This window comes from Nannobrachium achirus (genome assembly GCF_963921795.1).
Source record: "Nannobrachium achirus genome assembly, chromosome: 14".
NCBI classification, from domain to species: domain Eukaryota; kingdom Metazoa; phylum Chordata; class Actinopteri; order Myctophiformes; family Myctophidae; genus Nannobrachium; species Nannobrachium achirus.
Genome location: NC_137821.1, coordinates 11240726 through 11267098, shown reverse-complemented (window position 1 = coordinate 11267098; position 26373 = coordinate 11240726). Strand labels below are relative to the sequence as shown.

The following is a 26373-nucleotide window of genomic DNA, read 5'->3' as shown; positions in this document are numbered from 1 at the left end:
AGGATAATTCAATTTAATTGGCATTGCAACTAAATTGGTGGGAAAAAGTGGGTAAAAAGACTGGTGCATTACATTGCAGCTTAGGAAAACTAGCTCAAGAAACCATAACACCTGTCGTCGGAAATAGTTATACATAGACGCAGGGACGTGCAGAGAATGTTAGAGAGGCAGGGGCTGACATTTCTAAAAGGGCCTTTTGGTGAAAATATCTAAAATAGCAGACCTCCAAGCTCACAACGCGTCGCGTGTATTTTAGCAATTCTTTCAAAATAAGATGCATTCAAGTTTGGACAAGGCAATTCTATTGAATGCTGCCTTCAGGTGTGGCATGGAAAGAGGGAATTAGCACATTCACCATAGTAAAAACTGCATTCATGGTCTGGAGAGGGCACTTTTTACAGAGGGATAAAAGGGCAGGGGCTCGAGCCCCCTTTGATGTCTATGTGTGCACGTGCCTGGATAGACGTACTAGTGAAAGGTTAGCTTGCAATACACTTTTGGAACAGATGGCAGGAATATTTCAATGTTTCGCATTCACAGTTTTTCGAAGGTATTTGAAACTGTGCATGTACAGTAGACCCATAGCTTTAGTTTGTTTGTGTTTAAATGTTGCTCTGTTTGTATGTAATGTAATATAGGTCAGTTCTATGAACAGAGAGAGGTGCACACAGTGCAGGAATACGCAGTGTCTCTCTCTCTCTCTCTCTCTCTCTCTCTCTCTCTCTCTCTCTCCCCCCATTAGGTCTGTTTAGTGGTCTGGTGGCACTTCCTCCTATAGGATTGGATGATGTATTCCCCTCCCTCCTCCATTATTGGCCTCTTGTCACTTTGTATTTCCTTTAATGTCCCTCTACAATGACACCCGCGCGCGCACACGCATACACACGCTCACTCTGGCATATTCATGAGCCTGCTTTCTTGTTTATCTGCACATCTTAGAGACAGAGAGAGATAGCAGGAAAGAGAGATGGATTTGAGAATGAAGTGTGTTTGTGGGGGGATACAGAGATAGAAGGATAAAGAGAGAGGGATGGAGGGCGAGAGAGAGAAGAGTCAGAAGGAGGAGGGTAGTGGGAGGGGAGTTCGCATTAAAGCTTTATTAAAAGAAAATAACAGATCTACAAAGTTGAGGAGTTGTGTACTTTTTTACATTTTTGCCTATAGACAATTTATTTATTTACAAACATTGAGACTGAATGCACAGGTGACTGTATCATGTAATCAATTCCCAACAGATCCCCAAACCTAGCCTGATTTCAGACTCTGCGCTGGAGCTTGAGTCTGACACTAGTGGCGTTTCCATAAACTTATTCAAATTAGGGAAGCGAATTATCAGAAATACGCATTAAGACAAAGCGAATTTAGCATGTTTCCATTTGCGGGTGTCATTCGAATTAGCGACGTTCGCAGAGTTGATCGGGCTGATTTTTTTCAGACCGAACCTGAGCACTGCACCGTCTGCACGTCTGACTGCTGTGACTCGGCCGCTGTCTAGTAGTGGGAAGAAGGGATTATCAGTCATCATGGCCCCAAATAACTTTTAAATATATTACAATTGGCGACGAGTCTCTTACGAAATTGGCAAGAGTTCCTCTCAATACATAAAGCTACCGGTTCACCGGGAAAACCGCGGTCGCGTCGCTGCACAGTGCAAGTTTCAGCGTCCTCTGGAAGGTCAGGTGGCCGATCTGCAAGCTCACAACGCGGCGCGGAGACGTGGATGCGAGCTGCTGTGCCTGTGAGCTTGTAGATTGGGCACTTCAGGCACGTAACACCGTGGGATGAGGAAGGGTTCGCTCGCCACCGATGGCTTGAGGTGAAAACGGGAGGAATTTACACATGGTCCGTGTCACTCTGTGTGTAACAAACAACAGGTTTGTTTTGTGGGCTAACGCTGGCTATACCATGGACAAAGCGGCAGGGGAAATGGACCTAGAACGTCATAATCTATTCGCATTTATTGTCTGACCCGTTTCCATTCACTTAAGCGCATTTAGTTTATTCGATAAAGGCTCAAAATCCTCCTCCAAGCGGATAACTTTTTTTGCGGATAATGAAAGTTTATTCGCATTTTGAAGTGTTTCCATAAAAACATTTTGCGAATAAGCCGTTAATGCGCAAAAAGTGGCTTTATGGAAACGCCACTATCGTCTCCATTGTAAGCGATTTCTCAAATTGGTTCAAGGCTTGAACGGGTCCCTGATTTGCTTGTCTCGTTAGACCCACCCCCTCCTACAACGTTTATTGTTTCATTGGCCTGGTACTGCCTGATACTGAAGAAACTTTAGGTTCATTACACAACGCCATACCAAGAGTAGCAGTCCGCTCAGAGAGTGGGCTGGTCTATGGGCTGGAGCCAGGCAACCCCAAACCTGTTGTTTTGGGGAGCGTTGCTTTCAGTTCATTCAACCTCTTGTGTGCCCATGGGTGCGCCCTTATCAAGACATCATTGCACAACAGTATTGCGCATTGTGAGTAGCTGATATACAAGCTCACACCACATCACCAATGCAACCGTTCTGAGCTTGGAGGTCTGCGCACAACACTGTTGCAGGACGGAGCATCAATTAGACTGCAGCTCTCAACGCGTCGTGTTGAGAGCTCGTAGATCCACTATTTTCGTTATTTTCTAAATGGAGCTGTGTTAACTTATTTTTTGCCACCCCCTTATTGCATTCGGAAATTACGCCTCTGAAAAACTGTACCTACCCACAACCGGGACAGCAGGGTTACGGTGATTAATAAACAGAGGCCCTGAACAGATAACACGCCCACAACCCCACACACAGCTCAGTCGCGACGAGTTCCACCAACTCTGCGTCAGACAGGCATGCATGCAGTCCTGTGGGAGGCTTTGCCCTGGAAAACTATAGCCTGTGTCCTAGATAGTGAGAGAGTGATGAGAGCCTTAGCCAGCCTTTATGGAGGTTATTTATTTAGGTCATACTTTTCAGATTTTGCATGGCCCTGCAGTTATTCAGTTATACGCGGTGGCGTAAAGCAGTGGTTCTCAACCTGTGGGTCGGGACCCCCAGGGGAGTCCCCAAATAATTTTTTTTGGGGGGGGGGTGTTTTCTCACTCAACTGTAAACAAACCAACATAAGGTTTAAGTGTATAGAGGGTATCTGCACATTTCTGAAGTGACAATTTAAGGACTTTTTAATACCTCTAAAATTAGGTTTCTGCCAGACAACAACTCTACGCGTCATTACAGTAACAGTACATTATGTGTGTTTGTGTCGGAGAGCAGCAGCCATATTGAGTTGCTATAATGGTCCTGCTTTTTTATGGTTGTTTTTTTCTTTCCTGACTCAGCATTGAGGTCATGTTACATTATGGTTACTCATCTACACACACACACACACACACACACACACACACACACACACACACACACACACACACACACACACACACACACACACACACACACACACACACACACACGTGCGCACGCGTCCACGCACACACACACACACACACACATGCACATACCACTTCAAGGACAATATTCTCCAGCATCTATTTGCGTGTGTGTGTGTGTTTTGAACAATGTATGTACTGTGTGAGAGGACATTTGTACCTATTGTTGTATATAGCAGTGGTTCTCAAAGGACCCCCAAATTGAGGCCTATTTGGTTGTGGACAAACCCCATCTGCTGTGCCAGCAGGGACCTCCAGAAACAGATTTTTGTAAAACATGTTGGCTTAAAAAAAAGAACAAATAACCTCCTAACTCCAAAATGTTCATTTTCAGGGAAATTTGCTCAAGTGAAGTTAGGAGGTTTTGACCAAAGGGCTTTTTTACTACTTTTCATAGGTTCGATATATATATATATATATATATATATATATATATATTAAATATTTTTATCCCACGTTTTTTTGCAACCCATTTTCTCACCCAGTGCCAACTACCTAACCTGTAGTCCTGGTTTCCGCTCTCCCCCTCCCGCGCCAGGGGAATTGTGGAGCACCTGGCTGGCTAGGGGGAGGTAGTATAGAAACCAGGACTACTGCATGTTTTTGTGAGGGCATCTACCCTAGGAGACAAGGGGAGAACATGCAAACTCCACACAGAAATGCCCTATCACCAACCCCACCTAGGGTGTGGGCGGAACACGCCCCCAGCGCCCACAGCTTCCCCCGGCGGGAATCGAACCCAGGACCTTCTAGCTGTGAGGCGAAGCGCTAACCACTGCGCCACCGTGCCCCCTCAGGTTTGATATTATTTTAACCAACACACAGACGTAAAGGGTGTTCAATAGCACATATATATGAAAAAAAGAGAGGGCCAATCGGGTGTAGTTGGCTGGTTTGGCAGAAAGTGTGGAGTTAGGAGGTTTTGTCCCAAGAACTTAGCTAAGATTAGCACACACTTTTCAAAAAGAAATAGCAGATCTACAAGGCACCTTCGCTACGCGCCAGTGACTAATCACCTCAGGTTTTTTTTTTCTCAATAATGATGATAAAGTAATTATCGGATTACCAGACTTTTACTTCAGTATTTCTACATTGCAATACTGATACTTTTACTTAAGTAAACAAATGTAGGCCTAGTAGTTTTTCCACCACTAGCCCTAGGCACTTGTGATGATCGGATCCACTTGAAGTCAATTTTGGATCAAGATGGCAAGAGATGAGGAGTCATGCTATGAAGGAAAGCCACGCTGTTGAGGGACAGATGGCCGGAGCTTTTTAAGCCACAAAGAGAGGTTTCCATAGGAACAGCAACAGACTAAAGTGACAGATCTGCATTTCAATTCCCAGTCGAAAGACATCAGTAAATAAGGTTTGGAAACTGCACTTTGGATGAAGAAAAAGCAGAAGAGTCTTCCTCGTGGTCAGGGGCGTCACAAGCAGGGGGGAAAGTGGGACTGAGTTATAGGGCCCAAGGTGGAGGGGCCAGGAATTATTTTATACTTTAGCTATTGAAAAATAGCGGATACAGCGAGCTTGTAGACCTGCTATTTTTGGAAAAAGTTGTGAAAATGTGTGCAAATCTTTGAATAAATGTATTTTTAAAGCGAATGTTTGTAACTAAAATTTTGCTTCTGGGTGGTCCCCCTTTAAAAATCATCATTAAGTCTTTGGAAAGTCTTTTTAAAATCTTATAGTGTGAGAGGGTAGTCTTTTAGAAATCTTTCCAAATTTGTCCAAAATCTTTTCAAAGTTGTTAAATGTAAGAGGGCCTTTAGGTGAGAAAAAGATCATGGCACTCCATCTTTAAAGGTTTTGTGGACATAATGAGGTTTCCACCCAACAGAGACATTATGGTATAGCGTTGCTGTATAAAGTAGTGCTTCTGAAATTAGGATCCGGGGACCCCCAGGGGTCCTTAAGGGGGTCGCAGGGCGTCCCCCAGCTAAATGATTGATAGCTAATAGGAACCACATGGGCCTTTACCGGTATGCAACTCTGAGAGTTACTCCAAATGGACCTGCGCGTTGTCCGATATTTGTTTTGGTTATATTTCCGACAGCTTGAAGATATTCGGAGCATTTCCATAAGTTAACATGTTATGACATTTTAATAACGAGAGCTTTTATTGAACTACAGGGCGTAGCTTCCTTGACCTGCCAGAGAATGCAGGTAGGTCAGATTACAATATACGCTGTAGTTTAAACAAAACGCTTGCTATTAAATAAATCAACTCATAATCTAAACAAAATATTGGATAGAGATGTCAAACGATATCATTGGATTTAGGTCACTTTCAGTGAGTTCAGTGATGCAAGAACCACAGACTAGAGGTGTTACTGCAAATCAATACATTATTCTGAGTAAGGGGTCTTCAACAGAGTTACTACAGGGGGTGTCGCCAAATCTTGTGTGTTATTGGAACTAGCTTCTCACCGCGTTTCGAGTAGGTGGATATCGTCACTGTCTGGCCAAAACCTCTTAACACATTTGTTGCTAAGGGTTAAAATCTTCAATGTCTTGCATTGCCAGAATTGCAAGAATCTTAACTTTTAATGTGCACGATGTGCACTGGTCATGCACGGATAATGCACGGACAACAACAATGTTTTACTTCAAAATCGCGAAACTTGGGCTTGGCAAGGCCTACTACAAACTCGGGAAACTCTGGGTTGGCACCATAAAGGTTAACTCCATTTTTGAGGTTTTAGATTTTTTGGCAAAAATCAGGGCTACTTTCTGGGCATCTTTCTGCCAAACCAGCTAACTCCACACGATTGGCCCTCTCTTTTTTGTTCTTAAATATGCGGCTATTGAACACCTTTTACGTCTGTGTGTTGGTTAAAATAATGTTGAACCAATGAAAAGTAGTAAAAAGCCCTTCAGGTCAAAACCTCCACTTGAGCTCATTTTCCCGAAAATAAACATTTTGGAGTTAAGAGGTTTCGGCCCGACAGCAGAGATATGCTACTTTTGATGCTTTTGTGTGACAGCATGTAATTAATTTACGAATGAAAACACAAAAAGTTAGAATACGAAGATTCTTCCCAACAGCGACGATAGTACATTTATAGTATAGCTGAACGTGTAAAAGGATAAATTGTGTGTGCGTGTGTGTGCGTACATTCGTGCGTGCAGGTGTAAAGCAGAAAGTAATTAAAGGCTCATTACCGCTGTTACCTGGAGCGCCCTGGTCTCTTCTTCTGCAGCAGAGGCGTGATATGACAGGACCTGCAACAACACACACACACGCACACGCACACACACACGCACGCACACAGACACGTACAAACACACACACAGTTATGAGGATGTTATCGTTTTAATGGCTATTGACATTTTCACAGATGTTCCCATGGGTACATGTTCGCTTTGCTAACAGAGAGACATAACGCGCACACACACAAAAAACGCAACTACCGATATTTGCAAGTGACTTTATAGAAAAACAAGCCCAAATTAGCTTATAATAAGCAGACATGGCAACACTGGTGAGAGAGAAGAATTATATTTAGAAAATGAAATTAGAGGAAAAAACTGCCTTTCCGGTTGCTTAGGGATTTCATCAGACTTGAATACATACTGTACCGTATCCTACATCTGATTTGGAGAATAAATACATTGTCAGACAAGCAAATTCATCAATCTTTCATCTTTTCCCCTTTGAAGGTGAGATTTGAACTTTTGTTTTTTACACTGACTATTTGGATGATGAATAAACTGACTCATCATCATCACCACACACACACACGCGCGCACGCACACACACACACACACACACACACACACACACACACACACACACACACACACACACACACACACACACACACACACACACACACACACACGGACACGGACATGGACACACGCACACGCACACACACACATACAATACCAGATACTGTATGTGGATTCGATCAGCATTTCAATGGTTATTGACATTTTCGAAGATTAGTGGGTACATTATATTATATTAATACGTCAGTAAGTAAAACATGTCGGTACTTTTTCCACCACCGCTGTATGGTGCTTCAAATCTCACAATAACAACATCTCCTCACTTCCATTATGTGTACCTTCCCTCCTCCCTCTCTCTCTCTCTCTCTCTCTCTCTCTCTCTCTCTCTCTCTCTCTCTCTCAATTTCCTGTCCTTCTGTACAGTCATAATCTAAACAAACAAGCAAACATGGACATCTTGGTACAGGCTCCGCATGGCCAAACCATGACCTTTGCTCGCCAAATTGCACCATATATTATGTTACCGGATATTGACCTGACTATAACGCTGTCTCCGACATACTTCTTTACAAGGAGACTGTATTGTAATATCATCAGTTCCCAGAAACACTGCAATAATAATAATAATAATTGTCTTTATTGCCCCCTCAGGGATACTCATCCTCACAGTCTGTTCCAACAGACAATACAAACACATAACCAGCGAGACAAGCTCAAAAGCTTTCAGGATTCAAATGCGGAAGCATCAAAAGTAGCTTTGAACCTTGTTTTGAGCTTGCGGATCAGTTAATTTTGATGCTTTTGTGTGACGCCGTGGTGTAATCACATAGGGTGTTAATTTAGGAGAAAAAAAACCCCACAAAATATGAGGATGACAGCAACAATATCACAAAGTGTGGTTATGGGAAGTCCTACAATCTTAGAGGCAATTATCATAATGTACTGTATTAATAGGCACTCTTGCGGATTTAGTTAGAGATAGAGGTTTTTAATAGGCACTCTTGCGGATTTAGTTAGAGATAGAGGTTTTTAAAAGAAGAATGGAAAAGCGTAATGTATACAGTCCAACCTCAAGGACCCCCAAAATGATATGTATTTGGTCGTGGATCCCATCTGTAAATGTTTTGTGCCAGGGGCCCCCAGAAAAGAAGAATTATTCAAAATTATACAAATCTTTAAAAAATATATATCTGATGTACAGTACGAGCTTGTAGATCTGCTATTTTTGAGAACCACTTTTCTAAGGCCTCAGACATACAGTTAAAGCACGTGCCGGGGAGGCGGGGGGTAAAGCAGCGTCCAATTCCTATGGAAGTTACATGGTTTTGAAGAAGCAAGCTGCTTTAAGCTTGCTTTAAAGCTGCCCTTAAGGCAAGAGGCAGCCGTAAAGAAAGTTGCTTCTTCAAAACCATGTGACCATGTGTCCATAGGGAATGAATTGGATGCTGCTTTACTCACCGCCTCCCCCCAGGGCAAGCATAAAGCACGTGTTTTAAATGTGTGTCCGAGGCCTAAGGCCCCGGAGACACATCAAAAGCATGTTACCTGTGCTTTTATGTGTGTCCCAGGCCCAAGATTTATTTATTTATTTTCTTCTTTTTTGAAAATCATACGTTGCTACATATCGTCACTGTCTAGCCAAAACCTCTTAACTACATTTTTGAGGTTTTTGAACACCCTTTACATCTGAGTGTTGGTTAAAATAATATTGAACGAATGGAAAGTAGTAAAAAGGGCTTGGGACAAAACCTCCTAACTCCACACTTTCTGCCAAACCAGCTAATTCCAACCGATTTGCCCTCTCTTTTTTTCATAAATATGTGCTATTGAACACCCTTTACGTCTGTGTGTTGGTGAAAATAATATTGAACCAATGAAAAGTAGTAAAAAGCCCTTTGGTCAAAACCTCTTAACTCCCCTTGAGCTCATTTTCCCGAAAATGAACATTTTGGAGTTTGGAGGTTTCGGCCCGACAGCAGAGATATACAGCTACAATCCAACATGACACAGACGTTCAAGGCGAGAGAGAGAGACTCCTACTGACCTCCAGGGTGACCTCCTGCTTGGCCATGGCGCGCTCCACCGTCTCGTACATCTGTGTGTTCTGGATGCCCAGGCCGCAGAAGATGGCGAACGCCTCCAGGAACTGCTCGTCGTTGCGGTTGAACGCCTTCAGCACGCCGCCCGGCCCGTCCTCCATCTTGTTCACCAGCTGACACACGCCTACACACAAGCACACACACACACGTGTTTCTTGTCGGATATCATTTTCGATTGGTTTTGAATCGACCAAAAAACTGTTACTTTTTTTCAGGATTCAAATTCAAAAGTGGCAGATCCACCAGCTTGAAACTCGTCGCTTGTGGATCTGCTACTTTTGATGTAGTAGGGCAAGGGTCTTCAATGTGTTCAGGCCAAGGACCCCTTAGCTGAGAGAGAGATGAAGCAGGGACCCCCTCTAAATATTGTATACATGTGTGATGGAGATTTTCATCGATTTCATAGATAGATTCATAGACATGTTTGACAGCACTGTCATCAGTATATTTTGGAATCATGTTAATGTGTATTTTCAGACATTTAACCACTTAAATTGTCGATATTTTGTATACTTTTTTTTACCTCTACACCAAACCTATTTGCCGAAAATAGCCGGTACAAGCTCTCAACGCCTTGCGCTTGTAGATCTGCTATTTTTGGCTAAAGTTCTCCTCGGAATATGGATGCGAGTGTTCAAGTAGAGTAGATCATTTAAAAGAATTATCCTATCACACAAGGATTTGACGGTCCCCTGTAGTAACTCTAAGGATCTCCTAGGGGTCCCGGGTACCTGGACCCCCTGTCACGTAGTATTACGCGAGGCATCAGGGGGCCTGGGGGGGAATCGTCATCAAATTCACAGACATGTTAGGCATCCCATGTGTTAGGTGGTCGTGAGCTGAAAGGTCTGCTATTTCTAGGTGTGTGCGCAACTATGTTATTACATAAATCAGCCATAACTCCTACATTTTTCAAATTGTACAATACTTGCGTGGTCATTTGACCCTCACAAGTACACAAATGTGCACGCGCACACGCACGCACGCATGCACACAAGCACACAAACAGAGACATATATTACAGCCTGACTCGTGAGAAGAACGTTAGTTCTTTCTAGGACACTGGATGTTATGACAACACATTTCCCTGCTGAGACATTTAAGTATTTTTCCTTTTCTCTTTTCTTTTCTTTTTAACAACCCTATAAAGTGTCATAAAATCATTCACGCTGGCCTTTCAAGCCAAAAAATGTAGAAAAATGGAAACGTCAACAATGGAGAATAGTATCCAATAGACACACACACAAACACGCACGCAAGCATACACACACACATACACACACACACACACACACAGCTGTCAGCTAATGGCCGTCACACGGTGTCAAAATGCGAACGGCTCACCCAGTACTCAGTAACTTTTTATTGACTTTCCTCTTTCCCCCAAACGTTTCCCCTCTCCCGTCTCATTTTGGACGCTCGTCCGTCTACCCAGCTGCGCTCTTTGTCCGAAATAAGCAGGGTCAGAGACCCGAGTGATAGAAGTGGAAATATGTGCAGAGCAGGTGCACCAACCTGCTCGGCATGAATGAACCACTTTGTAACGCCTGCCAACATGGCTGGAGAGTACTTTTACTTGAGTATTGTACCTGAAGACCTAAGGCCGATTCTGGAAATGCCTTATGAATTAGTAGTTCTCAAACTCCTTTGGTGCCAAGGAGGGACCCCCAAATGTATATGTATTTGGCCACGCAGACCCCCTCATCTGAAAATGTTTTCAACCTTTTTGGAGCCCTAGAAGAGACGATTTGTGTAAAGAAAACATTTTAAACTATATTCAAAATGTTTATATCCATCCATCCAGTCATCAATAGATACACACAGTATATATAAATATTTATATTTTATTTTTCAAGCAAACAATTTTAACTCAAATCTCTGCGTCCCTAGAACAAACATTATAATAATAATACTGAGTACAGTATACATTTTTTTTGTTTGTTTATTTCTTTCTTGTTTTTTCTTCAGAAATCTGTTTGTAGTCTCAGGTCTTAGAGGCTGAAGTCCCGAAAGGAAAATAAAGTAATTAGAATGTTGAAGTTTGAAGTCCTCCCGCAACTGAAAATATGTGTAGAACAGAACTGGTGTACACCTGCTGTCATTAATGCGCCACTCTGTCCTACTGTACTGTACCTGCCAAACCCCCCATACAGTGAAAAAGCTGTACAGTATGCTATTCCCATCGCCATGCGGTGGTCCACAGCAAACAGTGGAAACTGCAGCACTGCCCTCTCCCCAGGGGTAGAAAAAGTACTCACATGTTTTACTTAAGTGAAAGTCGAAAGTATTGGTATCAAAATGTATTAAAGTAGCACTCGTAATGCAGAATGTCCCGTTTCACAAGTTTTGAAATGTATAAATTTGTATAAAACATCTTTTGAAAGTAGCATGTCGTCACTGTCGGGCAGAAACCTCGTATCTCCAAGTTTCAAATGTGTACGTTTATCGTCACTGTCGGGCAGAAACCTCGTATCTCCAAGTTTCAAATGTGTACGTTTATCGTCACTGTCGGGCAGAAACCTCGTATCTCCCAAGTTTCAAATGTGTACGTTTTTAAAGCCCTGCTTCAAGTAAAGTCCTGCTTCATCAGACAAGGCCGTCGCACAAAAGTAGTGAAAACAGCAGATCTACAAGCACACGTGCGAGGCGTTGTGTGCTCGTAGATCGGCTGTTTTCACTAGTTTAGTTCATTTCTTTAAATGATAAAAACGAACGGCTTTGGACATACAAGATTTCCACCCGACAACGACGATATCTACAAGCTCACAATGCATCGTTAACTCAAGTTGTCAAATAATTAAAGGCAGAATATTTGCCTCTGAGATGTAGTGGAGTAGAAGTAAAAGAGTACTGACAATTGGACATAGGCCTACTCAGGTAGCTCAAAATGTTACTTAAGTACAATACTTAGTTACTTTTCACCACTGGCCATGCGGTGGTCAGCGTCTAGTCTATGTCCAAGCGTGTCTAGGAAGGGAGCGCTCGTTTTATGGTTAGATGTCAAAGTTATTGTCCACGCCATTCAGTTATTGTCCACGACATTGCAAGCGGCGCGAAGGCCGCGCGAGTTACGAAGCCGTGGTGAACGGCCTGGGCAAGCCCACGATAAACGCCACGATAACCTCCTAACGCATTCTATTCACCTCCTCTGCGCGGTCCAAGTGACTACAATGGAGCGCTCCCTACCTCCGGTTCAGCCAATCACAGGGGGCTCGGCGGGGACCGGAACTTGTACAAGCTTGGACATAGACTAGACGCCGGTGGTCAACAGCAAACAGAGGAAGCTGCAGCTCTGCCCTCTCCCAGCCCACATGTCCACACAGTAACGCTCATAAACAGCTGTGGGCCAGTGTTGCCAGACGGTGCGAGAGAAATAAGGAACCAGGTATAAGTAGGAAAATGAGCCTAGAAGTGATTTAAGGAGGAGTTGTCCTTTAAGCAGACATGGCAACCCTGCTGTGGGCGATCATATTATCCAAACAAAAAAGATGAATGCCGTCCTGCTTTCAAATCTGCTTCTGTGACCTGGGTTACACAAAGTCATCTCCACTCATAGTTTTCACTGTGTCTCCAAACTTACCACAAAAAAAAAAGAAAAATGGAAATTCTTAACCAGTTTAGTCGTTTTAAACTCATGTACGAGTGTCATGCTACCAGCTCACCACCTGTTGCATGCTTGCTATAAAATGTTGGACCAATTATATGAACATAGGTTGAAAAGTGGTGAAGTCGTCCTTTCAGCGGTTATGGGTTCTTTATAGGACCATTAACATTCTTCTGTGGCATCACTCTGTTTTGGTACCAGTGGGTACCTTAATGTTTCTGTGTGTATATGAACAGAGACAGAGAGACAGATAGAGCAGGGGTTCCCAAACTTTTTTGTCTCAGGGCACCCCGTGAATATTCTTTTAATCCGAGGCACCCCTACATTATAATTTTCACTCCCAACACCTTATATTTATAGCATATCGTCGTTGTCGGATGGAAACCTTGTATGTCCAAAACCGTTCGTTTTGTATTTATCATCTATAAAATGTACTAAACGAGTGAAAACAGCAGATCTACAAGCACACAACGCCTCGCGATTGGCTGTTTTCACTAGTTTTGTGCGACAGTCTTGTATGATGAAGCAGGGCTTTGCTTTTACCAAAAGACGTACACATTTGAAACTTGGAGATACGAGATTTCTGCCCGACAGTGACGATATTTTAGTGATTATGTTGCGAGGAAAACAATTGAGATAATAGCCATTTTGGTTAGAACTGAATGAAAATAATTTGTACTTCAAGTTTAAAATGATACTAAATATTTTCTCAAGTGTCCAAATGAATTCCAAACCCCTAGACTGCCGTCATGGCACCCCAGGGTGCCCCGTCACCCACTTTGAAAACCCCTGAGATAGAGGACAGGAGAGGGAGAGAGACAGAGAGAGATCAGAGAAAGGGAGTGGAGAGAGAGAGAGAGAGAGAGAGAGAGAGATCTCTTTACCTATGACTTTGTCTTTCTTTCCATTCCTTATCGGGGTGCAGAGCAAACTCTTGATCTGGTTGCTGGGATGCTCCGGGTTCTCACTCTGTCAGAAAGGGAGGGAGAAGCAGATAAATTCAAACGAAAGAATGTAATTAAAGCGTGCAGTCTGTTAACCTGTCATGTCCTATAATCCCCGAGTTGAACAGTGGAGAGAGAAAGACACGTGTGTGTGTGTGTGTGTGTGTGTGCGTGTGCGCGTGTGCGTGTGCGTGTGTGTGTGTGTGTGTGTGTGTGTGTGCGTGCGTGCGTGCGTGCGTGCACGTGTTTCCTAAACCCACCAGGATTGAGTTAAGACCCGCCTCCTCTCAATAATCTATGAAAGTGCCCATGAACGTTAGTGCTGCTCGCTCAAGTGCAAAGTACCTACTACCTACTGATCCATTACAATAATACACGCAGCATAATACGCCCAAAGCCATATCCAAACCATAACAACTGATAATCAGTAAGAGTTTTGAGCACAGTAGTGACAAATTAATAGCTTTCTCAGTACGTTTTTCTCTTTAGCAAAGTTACAAAGTTTTCCCTTTATTAAATAAGCACAGTACAATTAAGTCAGTTTCACGTTTTTTTTTTAGCACAGTTTATTTTGAGCACTGTAGTGAGAAATTAATAGCTGCATGCATTGTGCAAATGCAGGCTTTTCTCAAGTACAAGTCTTCATGCCTCTGACTTTATCCACCCTCCATGTGTCAGGCAGGGATTTCAGCCACTCCTGGAAGTCCTCACGTTTCCGCGAGGCGGGTCTTAACTCAAGCCTGGTGGGTTTAGGAATCACGCCGTGCGTGCGTGTGTGCACTTGGGGACTGCCCCATAGGTCGAACTCCCGTTGGGTCGAACAGCATCAGCAGGTTAGATAATCACCCGCGTCACGGTTACTGAGGTTAAGTTTAGGGTTAGGGTTAGAGTTAGGTATAGTTTTACTGAGGTTAGGATTAGGGTTTGGGTTAGAGTTTGGTGGTCGATCTAAAGGGTGTTCGACCTAATGACATGTTACCTGTGCGCGTACCGTCCAGTAGGGCTGGGTGATTAATCGATTTTTAATCGAAATCGTTTTTTTTGTTTTTTGTTTGGATGATAAAAAATAAAAAAAAAAGTCAAATCGATTTTTACATTAATTAGGGTAATTCTGGTACGGATCTCGCTCATTAGAGCACTGCAAGGGGCAAAAAGTCCACAACCCAGTCCTCCTAAGACACGACAAGTTCTGCAATATAAATTAATAAGCCTGAGTCCAAACAAAAAAAACACATATTAATAGTTTTTTTTAAATGAAAACAACATTTTTGAAACAATGTTCTTTTTACCAAAAAATTCTAAATAAACCTTTCTGAGAAATAAATCAAGATTCTATTTTTAGACCAAATCAAACAGCCCTACCGTCCAGGGGAAGCGCTGGTCCTTGGTGACATCGGTGATGTTCAGAGGCTGCATGGTGTTCTTGACGTACTGAGCGTACATGTAGTTGATCTGGGTCACGTCACACTCCCTGCAAGGGAAAAACAAAAAGGAAAACACTTTTAAAAACAGCACTACTGTAACAACAATATAGGGTGTGCCAAATGTAGTTCTAAGAGCGGCCATTTCTTGGGTAAACACAGCCTTACACAGGTGTTCTGATTAGACTATAGCATTAGTTCTATGCAATCAAACAATTGAAACACCTGTGTTTTTACCCAAGAAATGGCCGCTAAGGACTACAATGACGTAGGCGCTGGCACACACTATAGCATATGCTGTCAGGCAGAAACCAGTTAAAACTAAAAAAAAAAAAAAACTAAAAACTCGCGCCACACACATATGCGTGAAACATCTTCTCCGTATCGTCTGAGAATGGCCACTGGGAACGCCGTACTAATGCATTGTCAATAGAAGGTTGTTTGGTGTTTTGTCGTTGCCGTGTCTCTTGGCCAAAAGACAGGCTGTGGTTGAGCTAGAGATACGGCAACGACAAAAAAACAAACAACCTTCCATTGACAATGCATTAGTACGGCGCCCCCAGTGGCCATTCTCAGACGATACGGAGAAGATGTTTCACGCATATGTGTGAGTCCAGCCTAAAACATGCAGCTCAAGTGGAATTAGGAGGTTTTGTCAGAAGCGCTTTTTTAATCCTTTTCATATTATAATCTTTTTGACCAACACACAGACGTAAAGTGTGTTCAAATAGCACTGGTTTCCGCCGGACAGCAGCGATATGATGTCCCACAAAATTATGAAGTACAATCATCCTTCCATAAATGTAGCCTACTCTTTGAGACGCAGATACAGGCCGCCATTTTTTATTCCGAGTGAAAACAACACAGCTGTCACCATAAAGTGTAGGCTATATGTAAACAGTATATACTGTTAGGCCTGCTGTATATACATCGTTGTCCATTAATGACCAATGGCTGAGCGACACGTCTTAACACATGGTGTTAAGACATGGTTTCTAACATATCTAGCTGTTGCTGCTGCCGCCGTTCACTCACGCTTTATTTTGAAGAGCCTCGGAAGCTTCGTGCGTGTGCACGTGAGTGTCCACTGACGATTGAGGAAGAAAATCCATTTGTTTACAAACGCTCGCGAAACTAAAATCCAAACCGGGGCCGACCATCGCGGTAAAGTGTCGCCGTGAAAACAATCAGATCTCTGCTTCCCTGGCGTTCTTTGCACCTCATTCATAGATAAAGCCCTTTTTATGTTTCAGCCTAGAATGGAAATCAATGCAGCCTAGTCGCGCCATTTTCTCTCTCTGCGAGCCACGGTGTGACGTATGGACTAGGGTCTTTCACAGGGAACACAACAAGCGCGCAGCACGCTGCACAGTTAACCCTTTGTTGTCTCGTTGAGGAACGAGACAACTCCTTTTGGCAGAGCGACCTCTAGTGGCCTTATCTCGTTACTGAACGAGTTTGGCCCCTTGGGTGTTAATGTATCTATTTGTTGCTGTTGTTAGTCATGGCAGCCAGTTCCCACCTGATGTTGTGAGGGAGTTCTGACTGCTCCAGATCACACTGAATGACTGCCAGCTTGCATAACGTCTTCAGGCTTGGACTCAAGTTTAACATGTACAGTTCATCAGGTGTGCTGTGTCCTCCAAAGATTACAATGCAATCTCCCACAATGCAACAGCACATCCTAAACATCCAACCCGGGATTTTCCCTTTGGGCTCAACCTTCTTCCAGGACAAGGACTTTGGACTGAATTTCCACAGCTCATTGGGGACCGTGCCATTGCACCCACCAAATATGTACATCTCTCCATGGTAGGTAAAGGCTGAATGACACCCGCGTCGTTCTGGGAGAGGCTGTGCCGAAGGTGTGCTCAGCCAGCAGTCGGTCTCTGTGTCAAACACTCTAATGATGTTGCTGGAGGAGCCCCCATATACAAAATATACAAACATCTTTGTCCCGATAATGGTGGCAGAGTAAGCTAAAGCTGCTGAAGGTGGTGGTATGCCTCTGGTGTTAATTAAAGACCAGACCATTGTGGTGGTGTCCAACTTGTAGATGTCATTATTATACCATTTACCACTGCTGTATCCTCCAAGGATGTACATGACCTTCCCCAAGACACAGGCCAAATGGTTCCTCCTCTCCTCTGGAACAGTTCCAGAAACCTTGGGCTTGAACCATCTGTGGGTGTCGACATCAAATGCATAAAGTATGCTATCGTTCATCCCTGTGTCAGTATTATAACCACCCCAGATGTAGATATCCTCTATCAGCACAGCTGTGTGATAGAAGTGATTGGATGGAACCTCAAGGTGACATTCCCCTCTTCCAGCCATCACTGGGGTCAAATTCTTCCAGCGTAAAGACACAGTGTTGAAGATGTGAACATCAATCCTTTTCGTGTCGCTCTTGTTGCTCCCTCCAAATGAGTAGACTTTGTCTCCCACGGCAACAGCAGCATGAGACCATGTCTTTGGTCCTCCGCTCAGATGGAGCTGCCAGCATAACATTTCTCACAACAGGTCACAAGGTAAATTAGATCCTTCAAGGCTTGTGTAACAGAAATGCGTCCTATTGTGTTCTCGACCTCTTATATTGGTTCAGTGGCGCAAACGCCATGCAAAGTTTGAACATACCACAAAACTGATGGGTTTGGCTGGCCAATCAAGGAAGTTTATTCATGGTGATGTCCCTAATAAATTGCAAGTGTGGTTGTCTATGTAATGGTTGGATAGCCAAAATGTCATGTATATATTATATATATAATATATATATATATATATATGTAGGTGGCTGTGGTGAGTTGCATGGTATATACTGTATGCTCCTAGCGAGACATTTAACTTCACCTGGCCGCCGCAACGGACGGCATTGCACGATGAGAACAGTTGACCGAAGGCTACAAGCGTCACTGCTTCATTGCGTCGCGGATGTGCCCGTTATGAGAGCTTGGAGGTCTGCTATTCTCTGCACGCAACACCGTCGCAGGACGGAGAATAAGTTGCTCAATAAGTTGAACAGCAGCAATGTGTCAGTGTGGTTTCTCCGCCCGTCAATATAATGACGTCATCATAAAATGACGGATCGATTCAACTTCGACTTTACTGTAAGTCGATTCGACTTGAAAAAAAAAAAAAACCTTGAGTCGTTAATGCCCTAATATATATATATATATATATATATATATATATATATATATATAAATATATATATATATATATATATACTAAGGCTGGGACTGTAACTGATTAATTGCGATTAATTAATTACAGAAAATTAACGCGATTAAAAAAAAATATGCATTTTAATCGCACTTAGTTTTTGCACCACAGAAACTTCAGTTTCGGGCATACCGATCAGAGCGATGCACCAACCAAGAAGAGACAACAAACGCAAAGGGAGAAGTAGCCGATCAGAGTGCTTTGCTTGGCCCAGTGGATGTGAAATTTAGATTTAAAAAACTCACTCGTTGATTCACAACAAAATGTGTTTTACTTGAAAAAAAATGCTTCTCAGGTCAAATATCGATGTGCGATTAAAATGCGATTAATTAATCACAGAGCCTGTAATTAATGCCTCAAGGCAAGATTCTCTCTCTCTCTCTCTCTCTCTCTCTCTCTCTCTCTCTCTCTCTCTCTCTCAGACGGCCTGTCCTGCTACCACTGACATGCTCCTATAGCTTATACATACCGCTGCTATTACTAATATTACGTGGCTCGCCGTCATCTGCAACGAATAGCATAACATCTGCGTGCGACTGAGTGGCCTGGGGCCAGAGACTGCACTCAGCACCTGAGCCTAAGTACATACCACACACTGGATCAACTCTCACACAGTACTCTGAAGCAGGGACGTGCAGAGAATGTTAGAGAGGCAGGGTCTGAAAAGGGCCTTATATATACATATTGAAAATAGCAGACCTCCACGCTCACCACGCGTTGTGCTGCGACGCTTTGTGAGCTTGGAGGTCTGCTATTTTGGGTGCTTGATACCACACTGAAATAAGCATAATCAAGTCATGACGTAATGGCATGGATTTATCTACACAGAGAGGGCAATTATTCAAGTTCAGGAGAGTTTGGAAAAGGCAGTTCTCTTGAATGCCGCCTTCATGTACGGCATGGAAAGGCCTGTATTAAAGCATTTAAATGTAGGGTAATTTTTTTTTTAACAATGTAATTCTGTGTTTGTTCAGTAACAGGAGTCTCCATGTCTTTCTTTGTCAATCTGTCTATCCATCAGCTCTTTATTAAACAGGAAACACATTTTCAGGTCAGGATACCCATTTTATCCAATCAGGAGAGAGAGAGAGACCTCAGACTTTGATTATTGTAAGGTGCCCTCCACACTACAGGCGGTTGCCGTCCGGGCTGCCGCTAGGATCAGCGGTGGCCGCACCTCGGTGAGACACAACCAACACTCGCTCAGCGAGGAAACGCCGCGCGGTATTTCACAAAGATGAACACGATCCATCTCTCACCGCCCACGTACGCATGCACAAACAAGCACGCTCGCGGGGGATTTCACCAAAATAGCCGCCCGCCTCTCATTGAAAATGAATTGCTAGGAGGCGGTAACCGTGTGTAGTGTGGAACCCCCTTAATACTTTTGATTATTATTACCAAACATACACTAGCCATATCTGCCCTATTTAAACGTTGTAATCTATTTTCAAAAGATTTTAATACATTTTATACATAATGATACCTTTTGGAACGACTCATTCTACATAATGGCATACTTTTACTCAAGTAAATATAGTGCTTTTTCCACCACTGAGTAAAAGTATTGAGTATGTTAAGCGCACACAGCAGCGTCAGCGGAGCCTAAGTACATGTGACAGGCTTGGCTCGGCCCCTCAGAGCCTCCAGCGCCGTCACTCACACTGGTCTGTCATCGCCTAATGAGGCCCTCTGCTGTTATCTTTAGACGCGTCCAAGTCTGGCCACAGAAATCAGCCATAACACCGTCTGATAAATGATGGAAAATGAATACATAAACACGCGAGATGAGGCCAGACCTCGAAAAAGCCAGCGGGCCCCGCGCCTGTGTGCGCGCGTGTGTGTGTGTGTGTGTAATAATGGTGAGGATCATTTTTCCTGGTCGAAATGGGTTGTTTCAGGGCTGAACAAATATCTTTTTGAGATACGCTTACAAATAGAAAAGAAGATTCAGGTCGGCGATTAGGATTAGACACATGGATGCTTGGTTTAGTGTGTGTGTGCGTGTGTGCGTGTGTGTGTGTGTGTGTGTGTGTGTGTGTGTGTGTGTGTGTGTGTGTGTGTGTGTGTGTGTGTGTGCGTGTGCGTGTATGTGTGTGTGAGGACCAACTGTCACCATAAGTAGGCCTATAGTGGAAATTGAGAAATAGACAGGAAAATGTTCCCGGTCCTCACAACATAAATGGTTGTTTTATGGTTAAAGAGAAACAAATATTTAGGTTATAGGCTCACAATTCAGGTTGGGGTTTAGACATTCACAGGTTAGTTATGCCTGGTTTATGCTTAGTTGCATGCCAGTGTTTCACACTGAGAATAGAAGCTCACAAGCCTGTCGCGAGCACAACCAGCCGTGAGCTTGCAAGAACGGCTACTCCTAAAATATTGATGTCCTCACAAGCATGGTAATACAAACGCACGGGTGTGTGTGTGTGTGTTTTGTGAAAGACCAACAGAGAGAAAGAGAGAGAGAGAGAGAAGCAGAGTGTGACACAACTAAGAGAGAAAGTTTGTGTGTGCGTGCGTGAATGCACGTGTGCGTGCGTGCGTACTGTATCTGTGACAGAGGGAGAAATTATATGTATGATTTAGCGTGTGCGCGTGTTTGTGTATCCTGTACCCGTCACAGTCAGAGGCTGAAATTATAATTATAAACGTACTGCACGTGTGGGTTTATTTTTGTGTGTGTGTGTGTGTGTGTGTGTGTGTGTGTGTGTGTGTGTGTGTGTGTGTGTGTGTGTGTGTGTGTGTGTGTGTGTGTGTGTGTGTGTGTGTGTGTGTGTGTGTTGCGTGTGTGTCCGTGCGCACGTGAGACCACATGTACGTATGATGCGTTCACATTGACGTAAAACGCGCCGCAACACTCCTGCAGATGTGACCACCTCAGCGTGTGTGTGTGTGTGGGGGGGGGAGGAGAAAGTTTGCAAGCGTGCACAGTGCACACGCGTGTCCCTGTGCGGCTGTGTGTGTGTGTGTGCGCTCTCTGCCGCCTATGCTGCGTCTTAAATCCCAGGTTAAGCCTTATTATTTTAGCGTTGGTGTGTAATATGCGAACAGAGAGCCCACAGGCAGCGGGTGGAAGAGGTTTACACAGAATTAGTACTCAAGTAAAAGCAATACCACCGACGTAGAAGTTCTGCTACTAATACAAGGTTGTGGGTTCAAACGTTTGACTCGGGTAAAAAGTAGAAAAGAATTGGCGCGGTACTTTAAAGTGACCGCAAGTATTGGCGATAGACAACAGAAGTAAAAGTACTGATTATTTATGCACAATGTTTCATTTTAAATATGTCTTATCACCTGAAAATAGCAGATCTACAAGCTCTCAACACGTCGCGGTGCGACACGTGAGCTTGCAAATCGCCTGTGCTTCCAGATTAGACAAAAACAGGGCAATGTACATTTTCGCAAATAATCTAAATCTGTAAAAGATGTTTTCGCCTCAAATAATTGCAATGGAGCACAAAGTACAATATTTGCCACCAAGGTGTAGTGGAGTAGAAGTGTAGAAGTATTGAAAAAGAAAAAAAGGGTAAAATAAGTAAGAAGTAAGTATACCACAAAATAGTACAAAACTTTCACATTTCAGGATTCAAATTCAAAATCATCAATCATCAATCATCAATCATTAATTTGCGAAAAAGCACAAAAATGTAGAATATATGCGGTTTCTGCCCAACAGCAATGACATATACTCCGTTACTTTCCTCTCCGCCGGTGCCTGCAGAGAGCTGGGTGGGTTTTTTTTGGGGTTGAAAACTTCAGGACTAATTATAACAACATGTTCCATACAGCCTGGCCTCAGGGAGAGAGCAGCAGCAGCGCTGAGCCCGGCAGGCAGGGGGTGTCGCTCCAAATTCTGGGCCCTGCGGGTACAAGGTTTCGTTGACTGGGAACGCATTATTACGCGTTGTTTTGTGCTTTAACTATTGAAAAAACAGCAGACCTACAAGCTCACAGCGCGGCACCGCGAGCTTGCAGGTCTGCTATTTTTTTAAATCAAATCCTTGTTTCCCATCTCAAAATATTTAGTTCCAGGGACCTCCCAGAAGCAAAATTTGAGTTACAAATGTTCGCTTAAAAAAAATATATATATATATATATATATATCTAACATATAATTTAGCGAATGTCTGTCTGAGTGAGTGTCTGAGTGAGTGTCTGTCTGTCACAGCGTTTCTCCTCAGTGGCTGGAGCAATTGATCTGAAATCGCATCACCAATAGCATATGAACACACCTGACATAACTGTGAAGCCCGTTTGTCACTTTCACAAATCATATGCTGTATATTAGCATTTTTATGGTGTATCTATATCTATTTAACCTACAGTACCTTTTGTGACCACACATGTTAAGGGAGGGGCGCTGTTGTTCAGGCCATGCACAATCACACACAAACCCACACACACACACACACACACACACACACGGGGGGGGGGGGGGGGGGGGGGGGGTGAGTGTGTGTGTGTGTGTGTGTGCGGGCGGGCGGGCCCTGTTACAGATGTTGTCCAAAAATCATGCAGATCGGTACACAGTATCTCTGTAGCCGTTAAATGGAACGGGTATTTCTTACATTGATGCTCCTACATATTAAGCACCAGTTAAAGTTACTTTCCATCCCTCATATACTGTGTGCACAGTGCACATCCCATAACCCACCCACTGCACATCATTTCAGAGCTCATATCTTTGAACGGGTAAGGGCTAGTTATATATATTCAAAGATTTGCACACATTTTCACAACTTTTCAAAAATAGCAGATCTACAAGCTCACATGCCGCGCTGTGAGCTTGTACATCTGCTATTTTTCAACAGCTAAAGTATAAAATAATTAATGCCCCTCCACCTCGGGCCCTAGTAACTCAGTCCCACTTTCCCCCCCTTAGACGCCCCTGCCGGCAGGCATATGGGACAAGTAAAGTAGTGAAAATAGCCGATACGAGATCGGCTATTTTCACTACTTTTGTGCGACACTCTTGTATGATGAAGTAGGGCTTTACTTTTAAGAACAAGTACACATTTGAAACTTGGGAGATACGAGGTTTCAGCCCGACAGTCTGACGATTTAAAAACATCTTTTGTGCCCAGTCACTATAAAGCTCATGAAGCTCTTGAGTTTTTAGATCTGCTATTTCTGGAAAGATCTTGAAGATTTGTGCAATTTCTTTTTTTTTTAAAAAGCTAACATTTTAACACAAATCTTTACTTCTGGGGGTCCCTGGAACAAACTCTTTTCAGATGGCGCTCCGCAGCCCAATACATATGAATTTGGGGGACCTTGCCCTTTCCGTGTTTGAACTACTGTGTTAAATAGCTACTGGCTATAGGCAGATAATGTAAGAAGGTTGAATTAGCTTGGAATAGGAATCAGGCTCGCCCCCAGAGTAAAAAACTAAAACAGCTTAATTGCTCAACTTGTCGACTGGTGTTTTCAGGAAGTGGAGGCTTAAAGAAACCTCAAATCAACTCGACCGAATCGTTTCCTGTTTGGGTGGTGACGCGCCGTGTACTGTAGTTGTAGAATCCACAGGCCAGCGGGGGGGTGGGGGGGTGGGTGGCTGTCCCTATAAAAAGCACTCCCGTGGTTCACCCCTATAGTCAAAGCTAACATCCTGAAGCCAGCCATGCTAGCTCGCCAGCGGCCTTCATTCGGAGCCACGCTGCCCATAATTCCATGTTCCATGCCGCCCTCCTAGGATTACTTGCTCGATACCCACATATGCAAACAGACACATGCACGCACGCACACACACACACACACACACACACACACACACACACACACACACACACACACACACACACACACACACACACACACACGCCCGCGCGAAACACACAGCGGCCTGTGGAGCAGTGTTGCCAGATTTTGCGAGAGAAATAAGCAAACCACGTCCATGAAAGCAAGCCCAAAAGAAGCAACTCTGTAGGCCACATGAGCACTTTAATAAACCTACATTGGATATTTGAAAATAGCCAAGCCACAAACTCACTTTGTAGAACTGCTATTTTCAGAAGGTTCTAAGAGAAATGGTATGGGGTCCCTGGCACATGACATTTTCAGGTGGGGGTCCGTGAACAAATACAAAATTAATTTAGTTGTACAGCAAGTAGGCACAAGAAGATTTGTATGCCCATACACACATGCAGGCACACACACACACACCCACACACAGGCACGTATGCAGGCTGGCACACACACAAGCACTCTGTAGTTTCTCTGCCTTGACTCGGTCTCCGACCAAGGACTCCCCCACCGAGACCACTCTTTTGTACTTCACGTTGAGGTTTCAAATAACGAACACGGCCTACTTTATTATAGAGTTGAACGAACAGTCGGGGATAAAGTTATTGCGTAGTTATTGCGTTCCCCCCACTCCTCCATCCCCAGACCCCTGGCTTATATCATCCCTGTGACATCCTTTCCCTGGCTGGCGTGCTTCGACTTATCACTGCCCTCTTTCCACCCCTCCCTCCGTCCTCCAGCTGTTTACCTCATTCTTTCCATCCCTCCATCTTTTTCCCCCTCTTGTGCTTTTTATTTTAATCGTGCCCTTTTCTCTCTCATTCTGCCTCTCATCTCATCTCATCTCCCCTCCCTTCCCCTTCCCCTAGATCTGACAACACTACCCTCCCGAGAGAGGGGAGAGATGTTTAGAAGCTCCCACGACAAAAAGCACAAAGCTCTGGGTGGGCACTGACCCTGATGGGTGGGCAGGTCAGAGCTCAACCCATAGTGGGAAACGTACCACAAAGTGGGGTCCGGATACCGCCCAGTGGTCCTTGAGCATGGGTTCCACGGGGTCCTCAGCTAAATGTGCTAATATGACATCAAAATCAGTTCAGTCGCTTTAACCCAAGTGCTGTACTGTACAACGGCTGTTTGAAAATAGCACATTTACAAGCCTGCAACTCATTCCCAATGTATGAATGGACCATTGTAAAGCGCTTTGAGTTCGCAACTTGCTTAGAAAAGCGCTATAAAAATGCAATCCATTATTATTATTGGCAATGTGATGTGTTGTGAGCTTCTAAATCTGCTATTTCATATTTTTTTCAGATGGGGGTCCGCAAGGATCTTTTGCCATGAAAAGGTTTGAGAACACCTGACAGCAACAATATGTGGTCCATATAGGGTGACCAGATGCAGGACTGGTGGTCACTGATGGAAACATTATGATGGCCAATGTTGATGATAATGTAGGCCAGGGATGTCAAACTCAAATACACAGTGGGCCAAAATTCTAAAAATCGTACAAGTCGAGGGCCGGACTGGTTCAATGTTTATTTAAACGCGGGCTTGCGGTCACAGGCCCTCGATACTCGCCAATGCACTAGCAGTGCATTGTGAGACTTGTTGTATTATATCCCTTTGTTCTGATGGTTAAAATATTGGACTTTCATGCGGGAGACTTGGTTCGAATCCCAGGCATTTCACATGCATTTGCACCAGTGGGCCAGTTCTAATAGTAATTAAATGTCACCCCACGGGCCAAAGATAATTCATTCATGGGCCTAATTTGGCCCCCGGGCCTTGAGTTTGACATATGTAGGCTATCATCAACCTGGGACACCCGCAATGTCCCATAAAACGGGCTCACCTCGTCCTGTCCCTATGGGCTTGTTTGGTGGTGGTCAACACAGGTCCATATCCTTTGGCCTTATGTTATGTTCTGACCATCTGAGCTGCTATGACACAGACTTGGTATGTATTGTTCTGAGTACCACAGGACTCAAGCTCTTTCCTCCCTTTATCTTTGTATACAGAGGTCCTCCTTATAAACAAGAGAACATCAAAGCTTTCACCGCATATGAACACTACATAAATACTTCCAGGTTGATGAAAGACCACCATATCCACTAAGACATATACACAACATCCCTATTTTACTGTTCCTGTAAAATATTTGCTGAAGTTGGAC

At 43.7% G+C, this 26373-nt stretch overlaps 1 protein-coding gene across 1 annotated transcript in view; it reads right to left on the bottom strand.

Annotated features, from left to right (window-relative positions):
- The window catches only part of pde5ab (phosphodiesterase 5A, cGMP-specific, b), a gene marked incomplete at both ends in the record, with an annotated part of 127398 nt that overhangs the window by 24720 nt on the left and 76305 nt on the right, over nt 1-26373 (bottom strand). Inside the window, 4 exons of the mRNA XM_080742229.1 lie at nt 6593-6652; nt 9207-9385; nt 13750-13834; nt 15172-15280. Of these exons, the coding sequence (XP_080598355.1) occupies nt 6593-6652; nt 9207-9385; nt 13750-13834; nt 15172-15280 (433 nt within the window). The remainder of the gene's footprint in view (nt 1-6592; nt 6653-9206; nt 9386-13749; nt 13835-15171; nt 15281-26373) is intronic.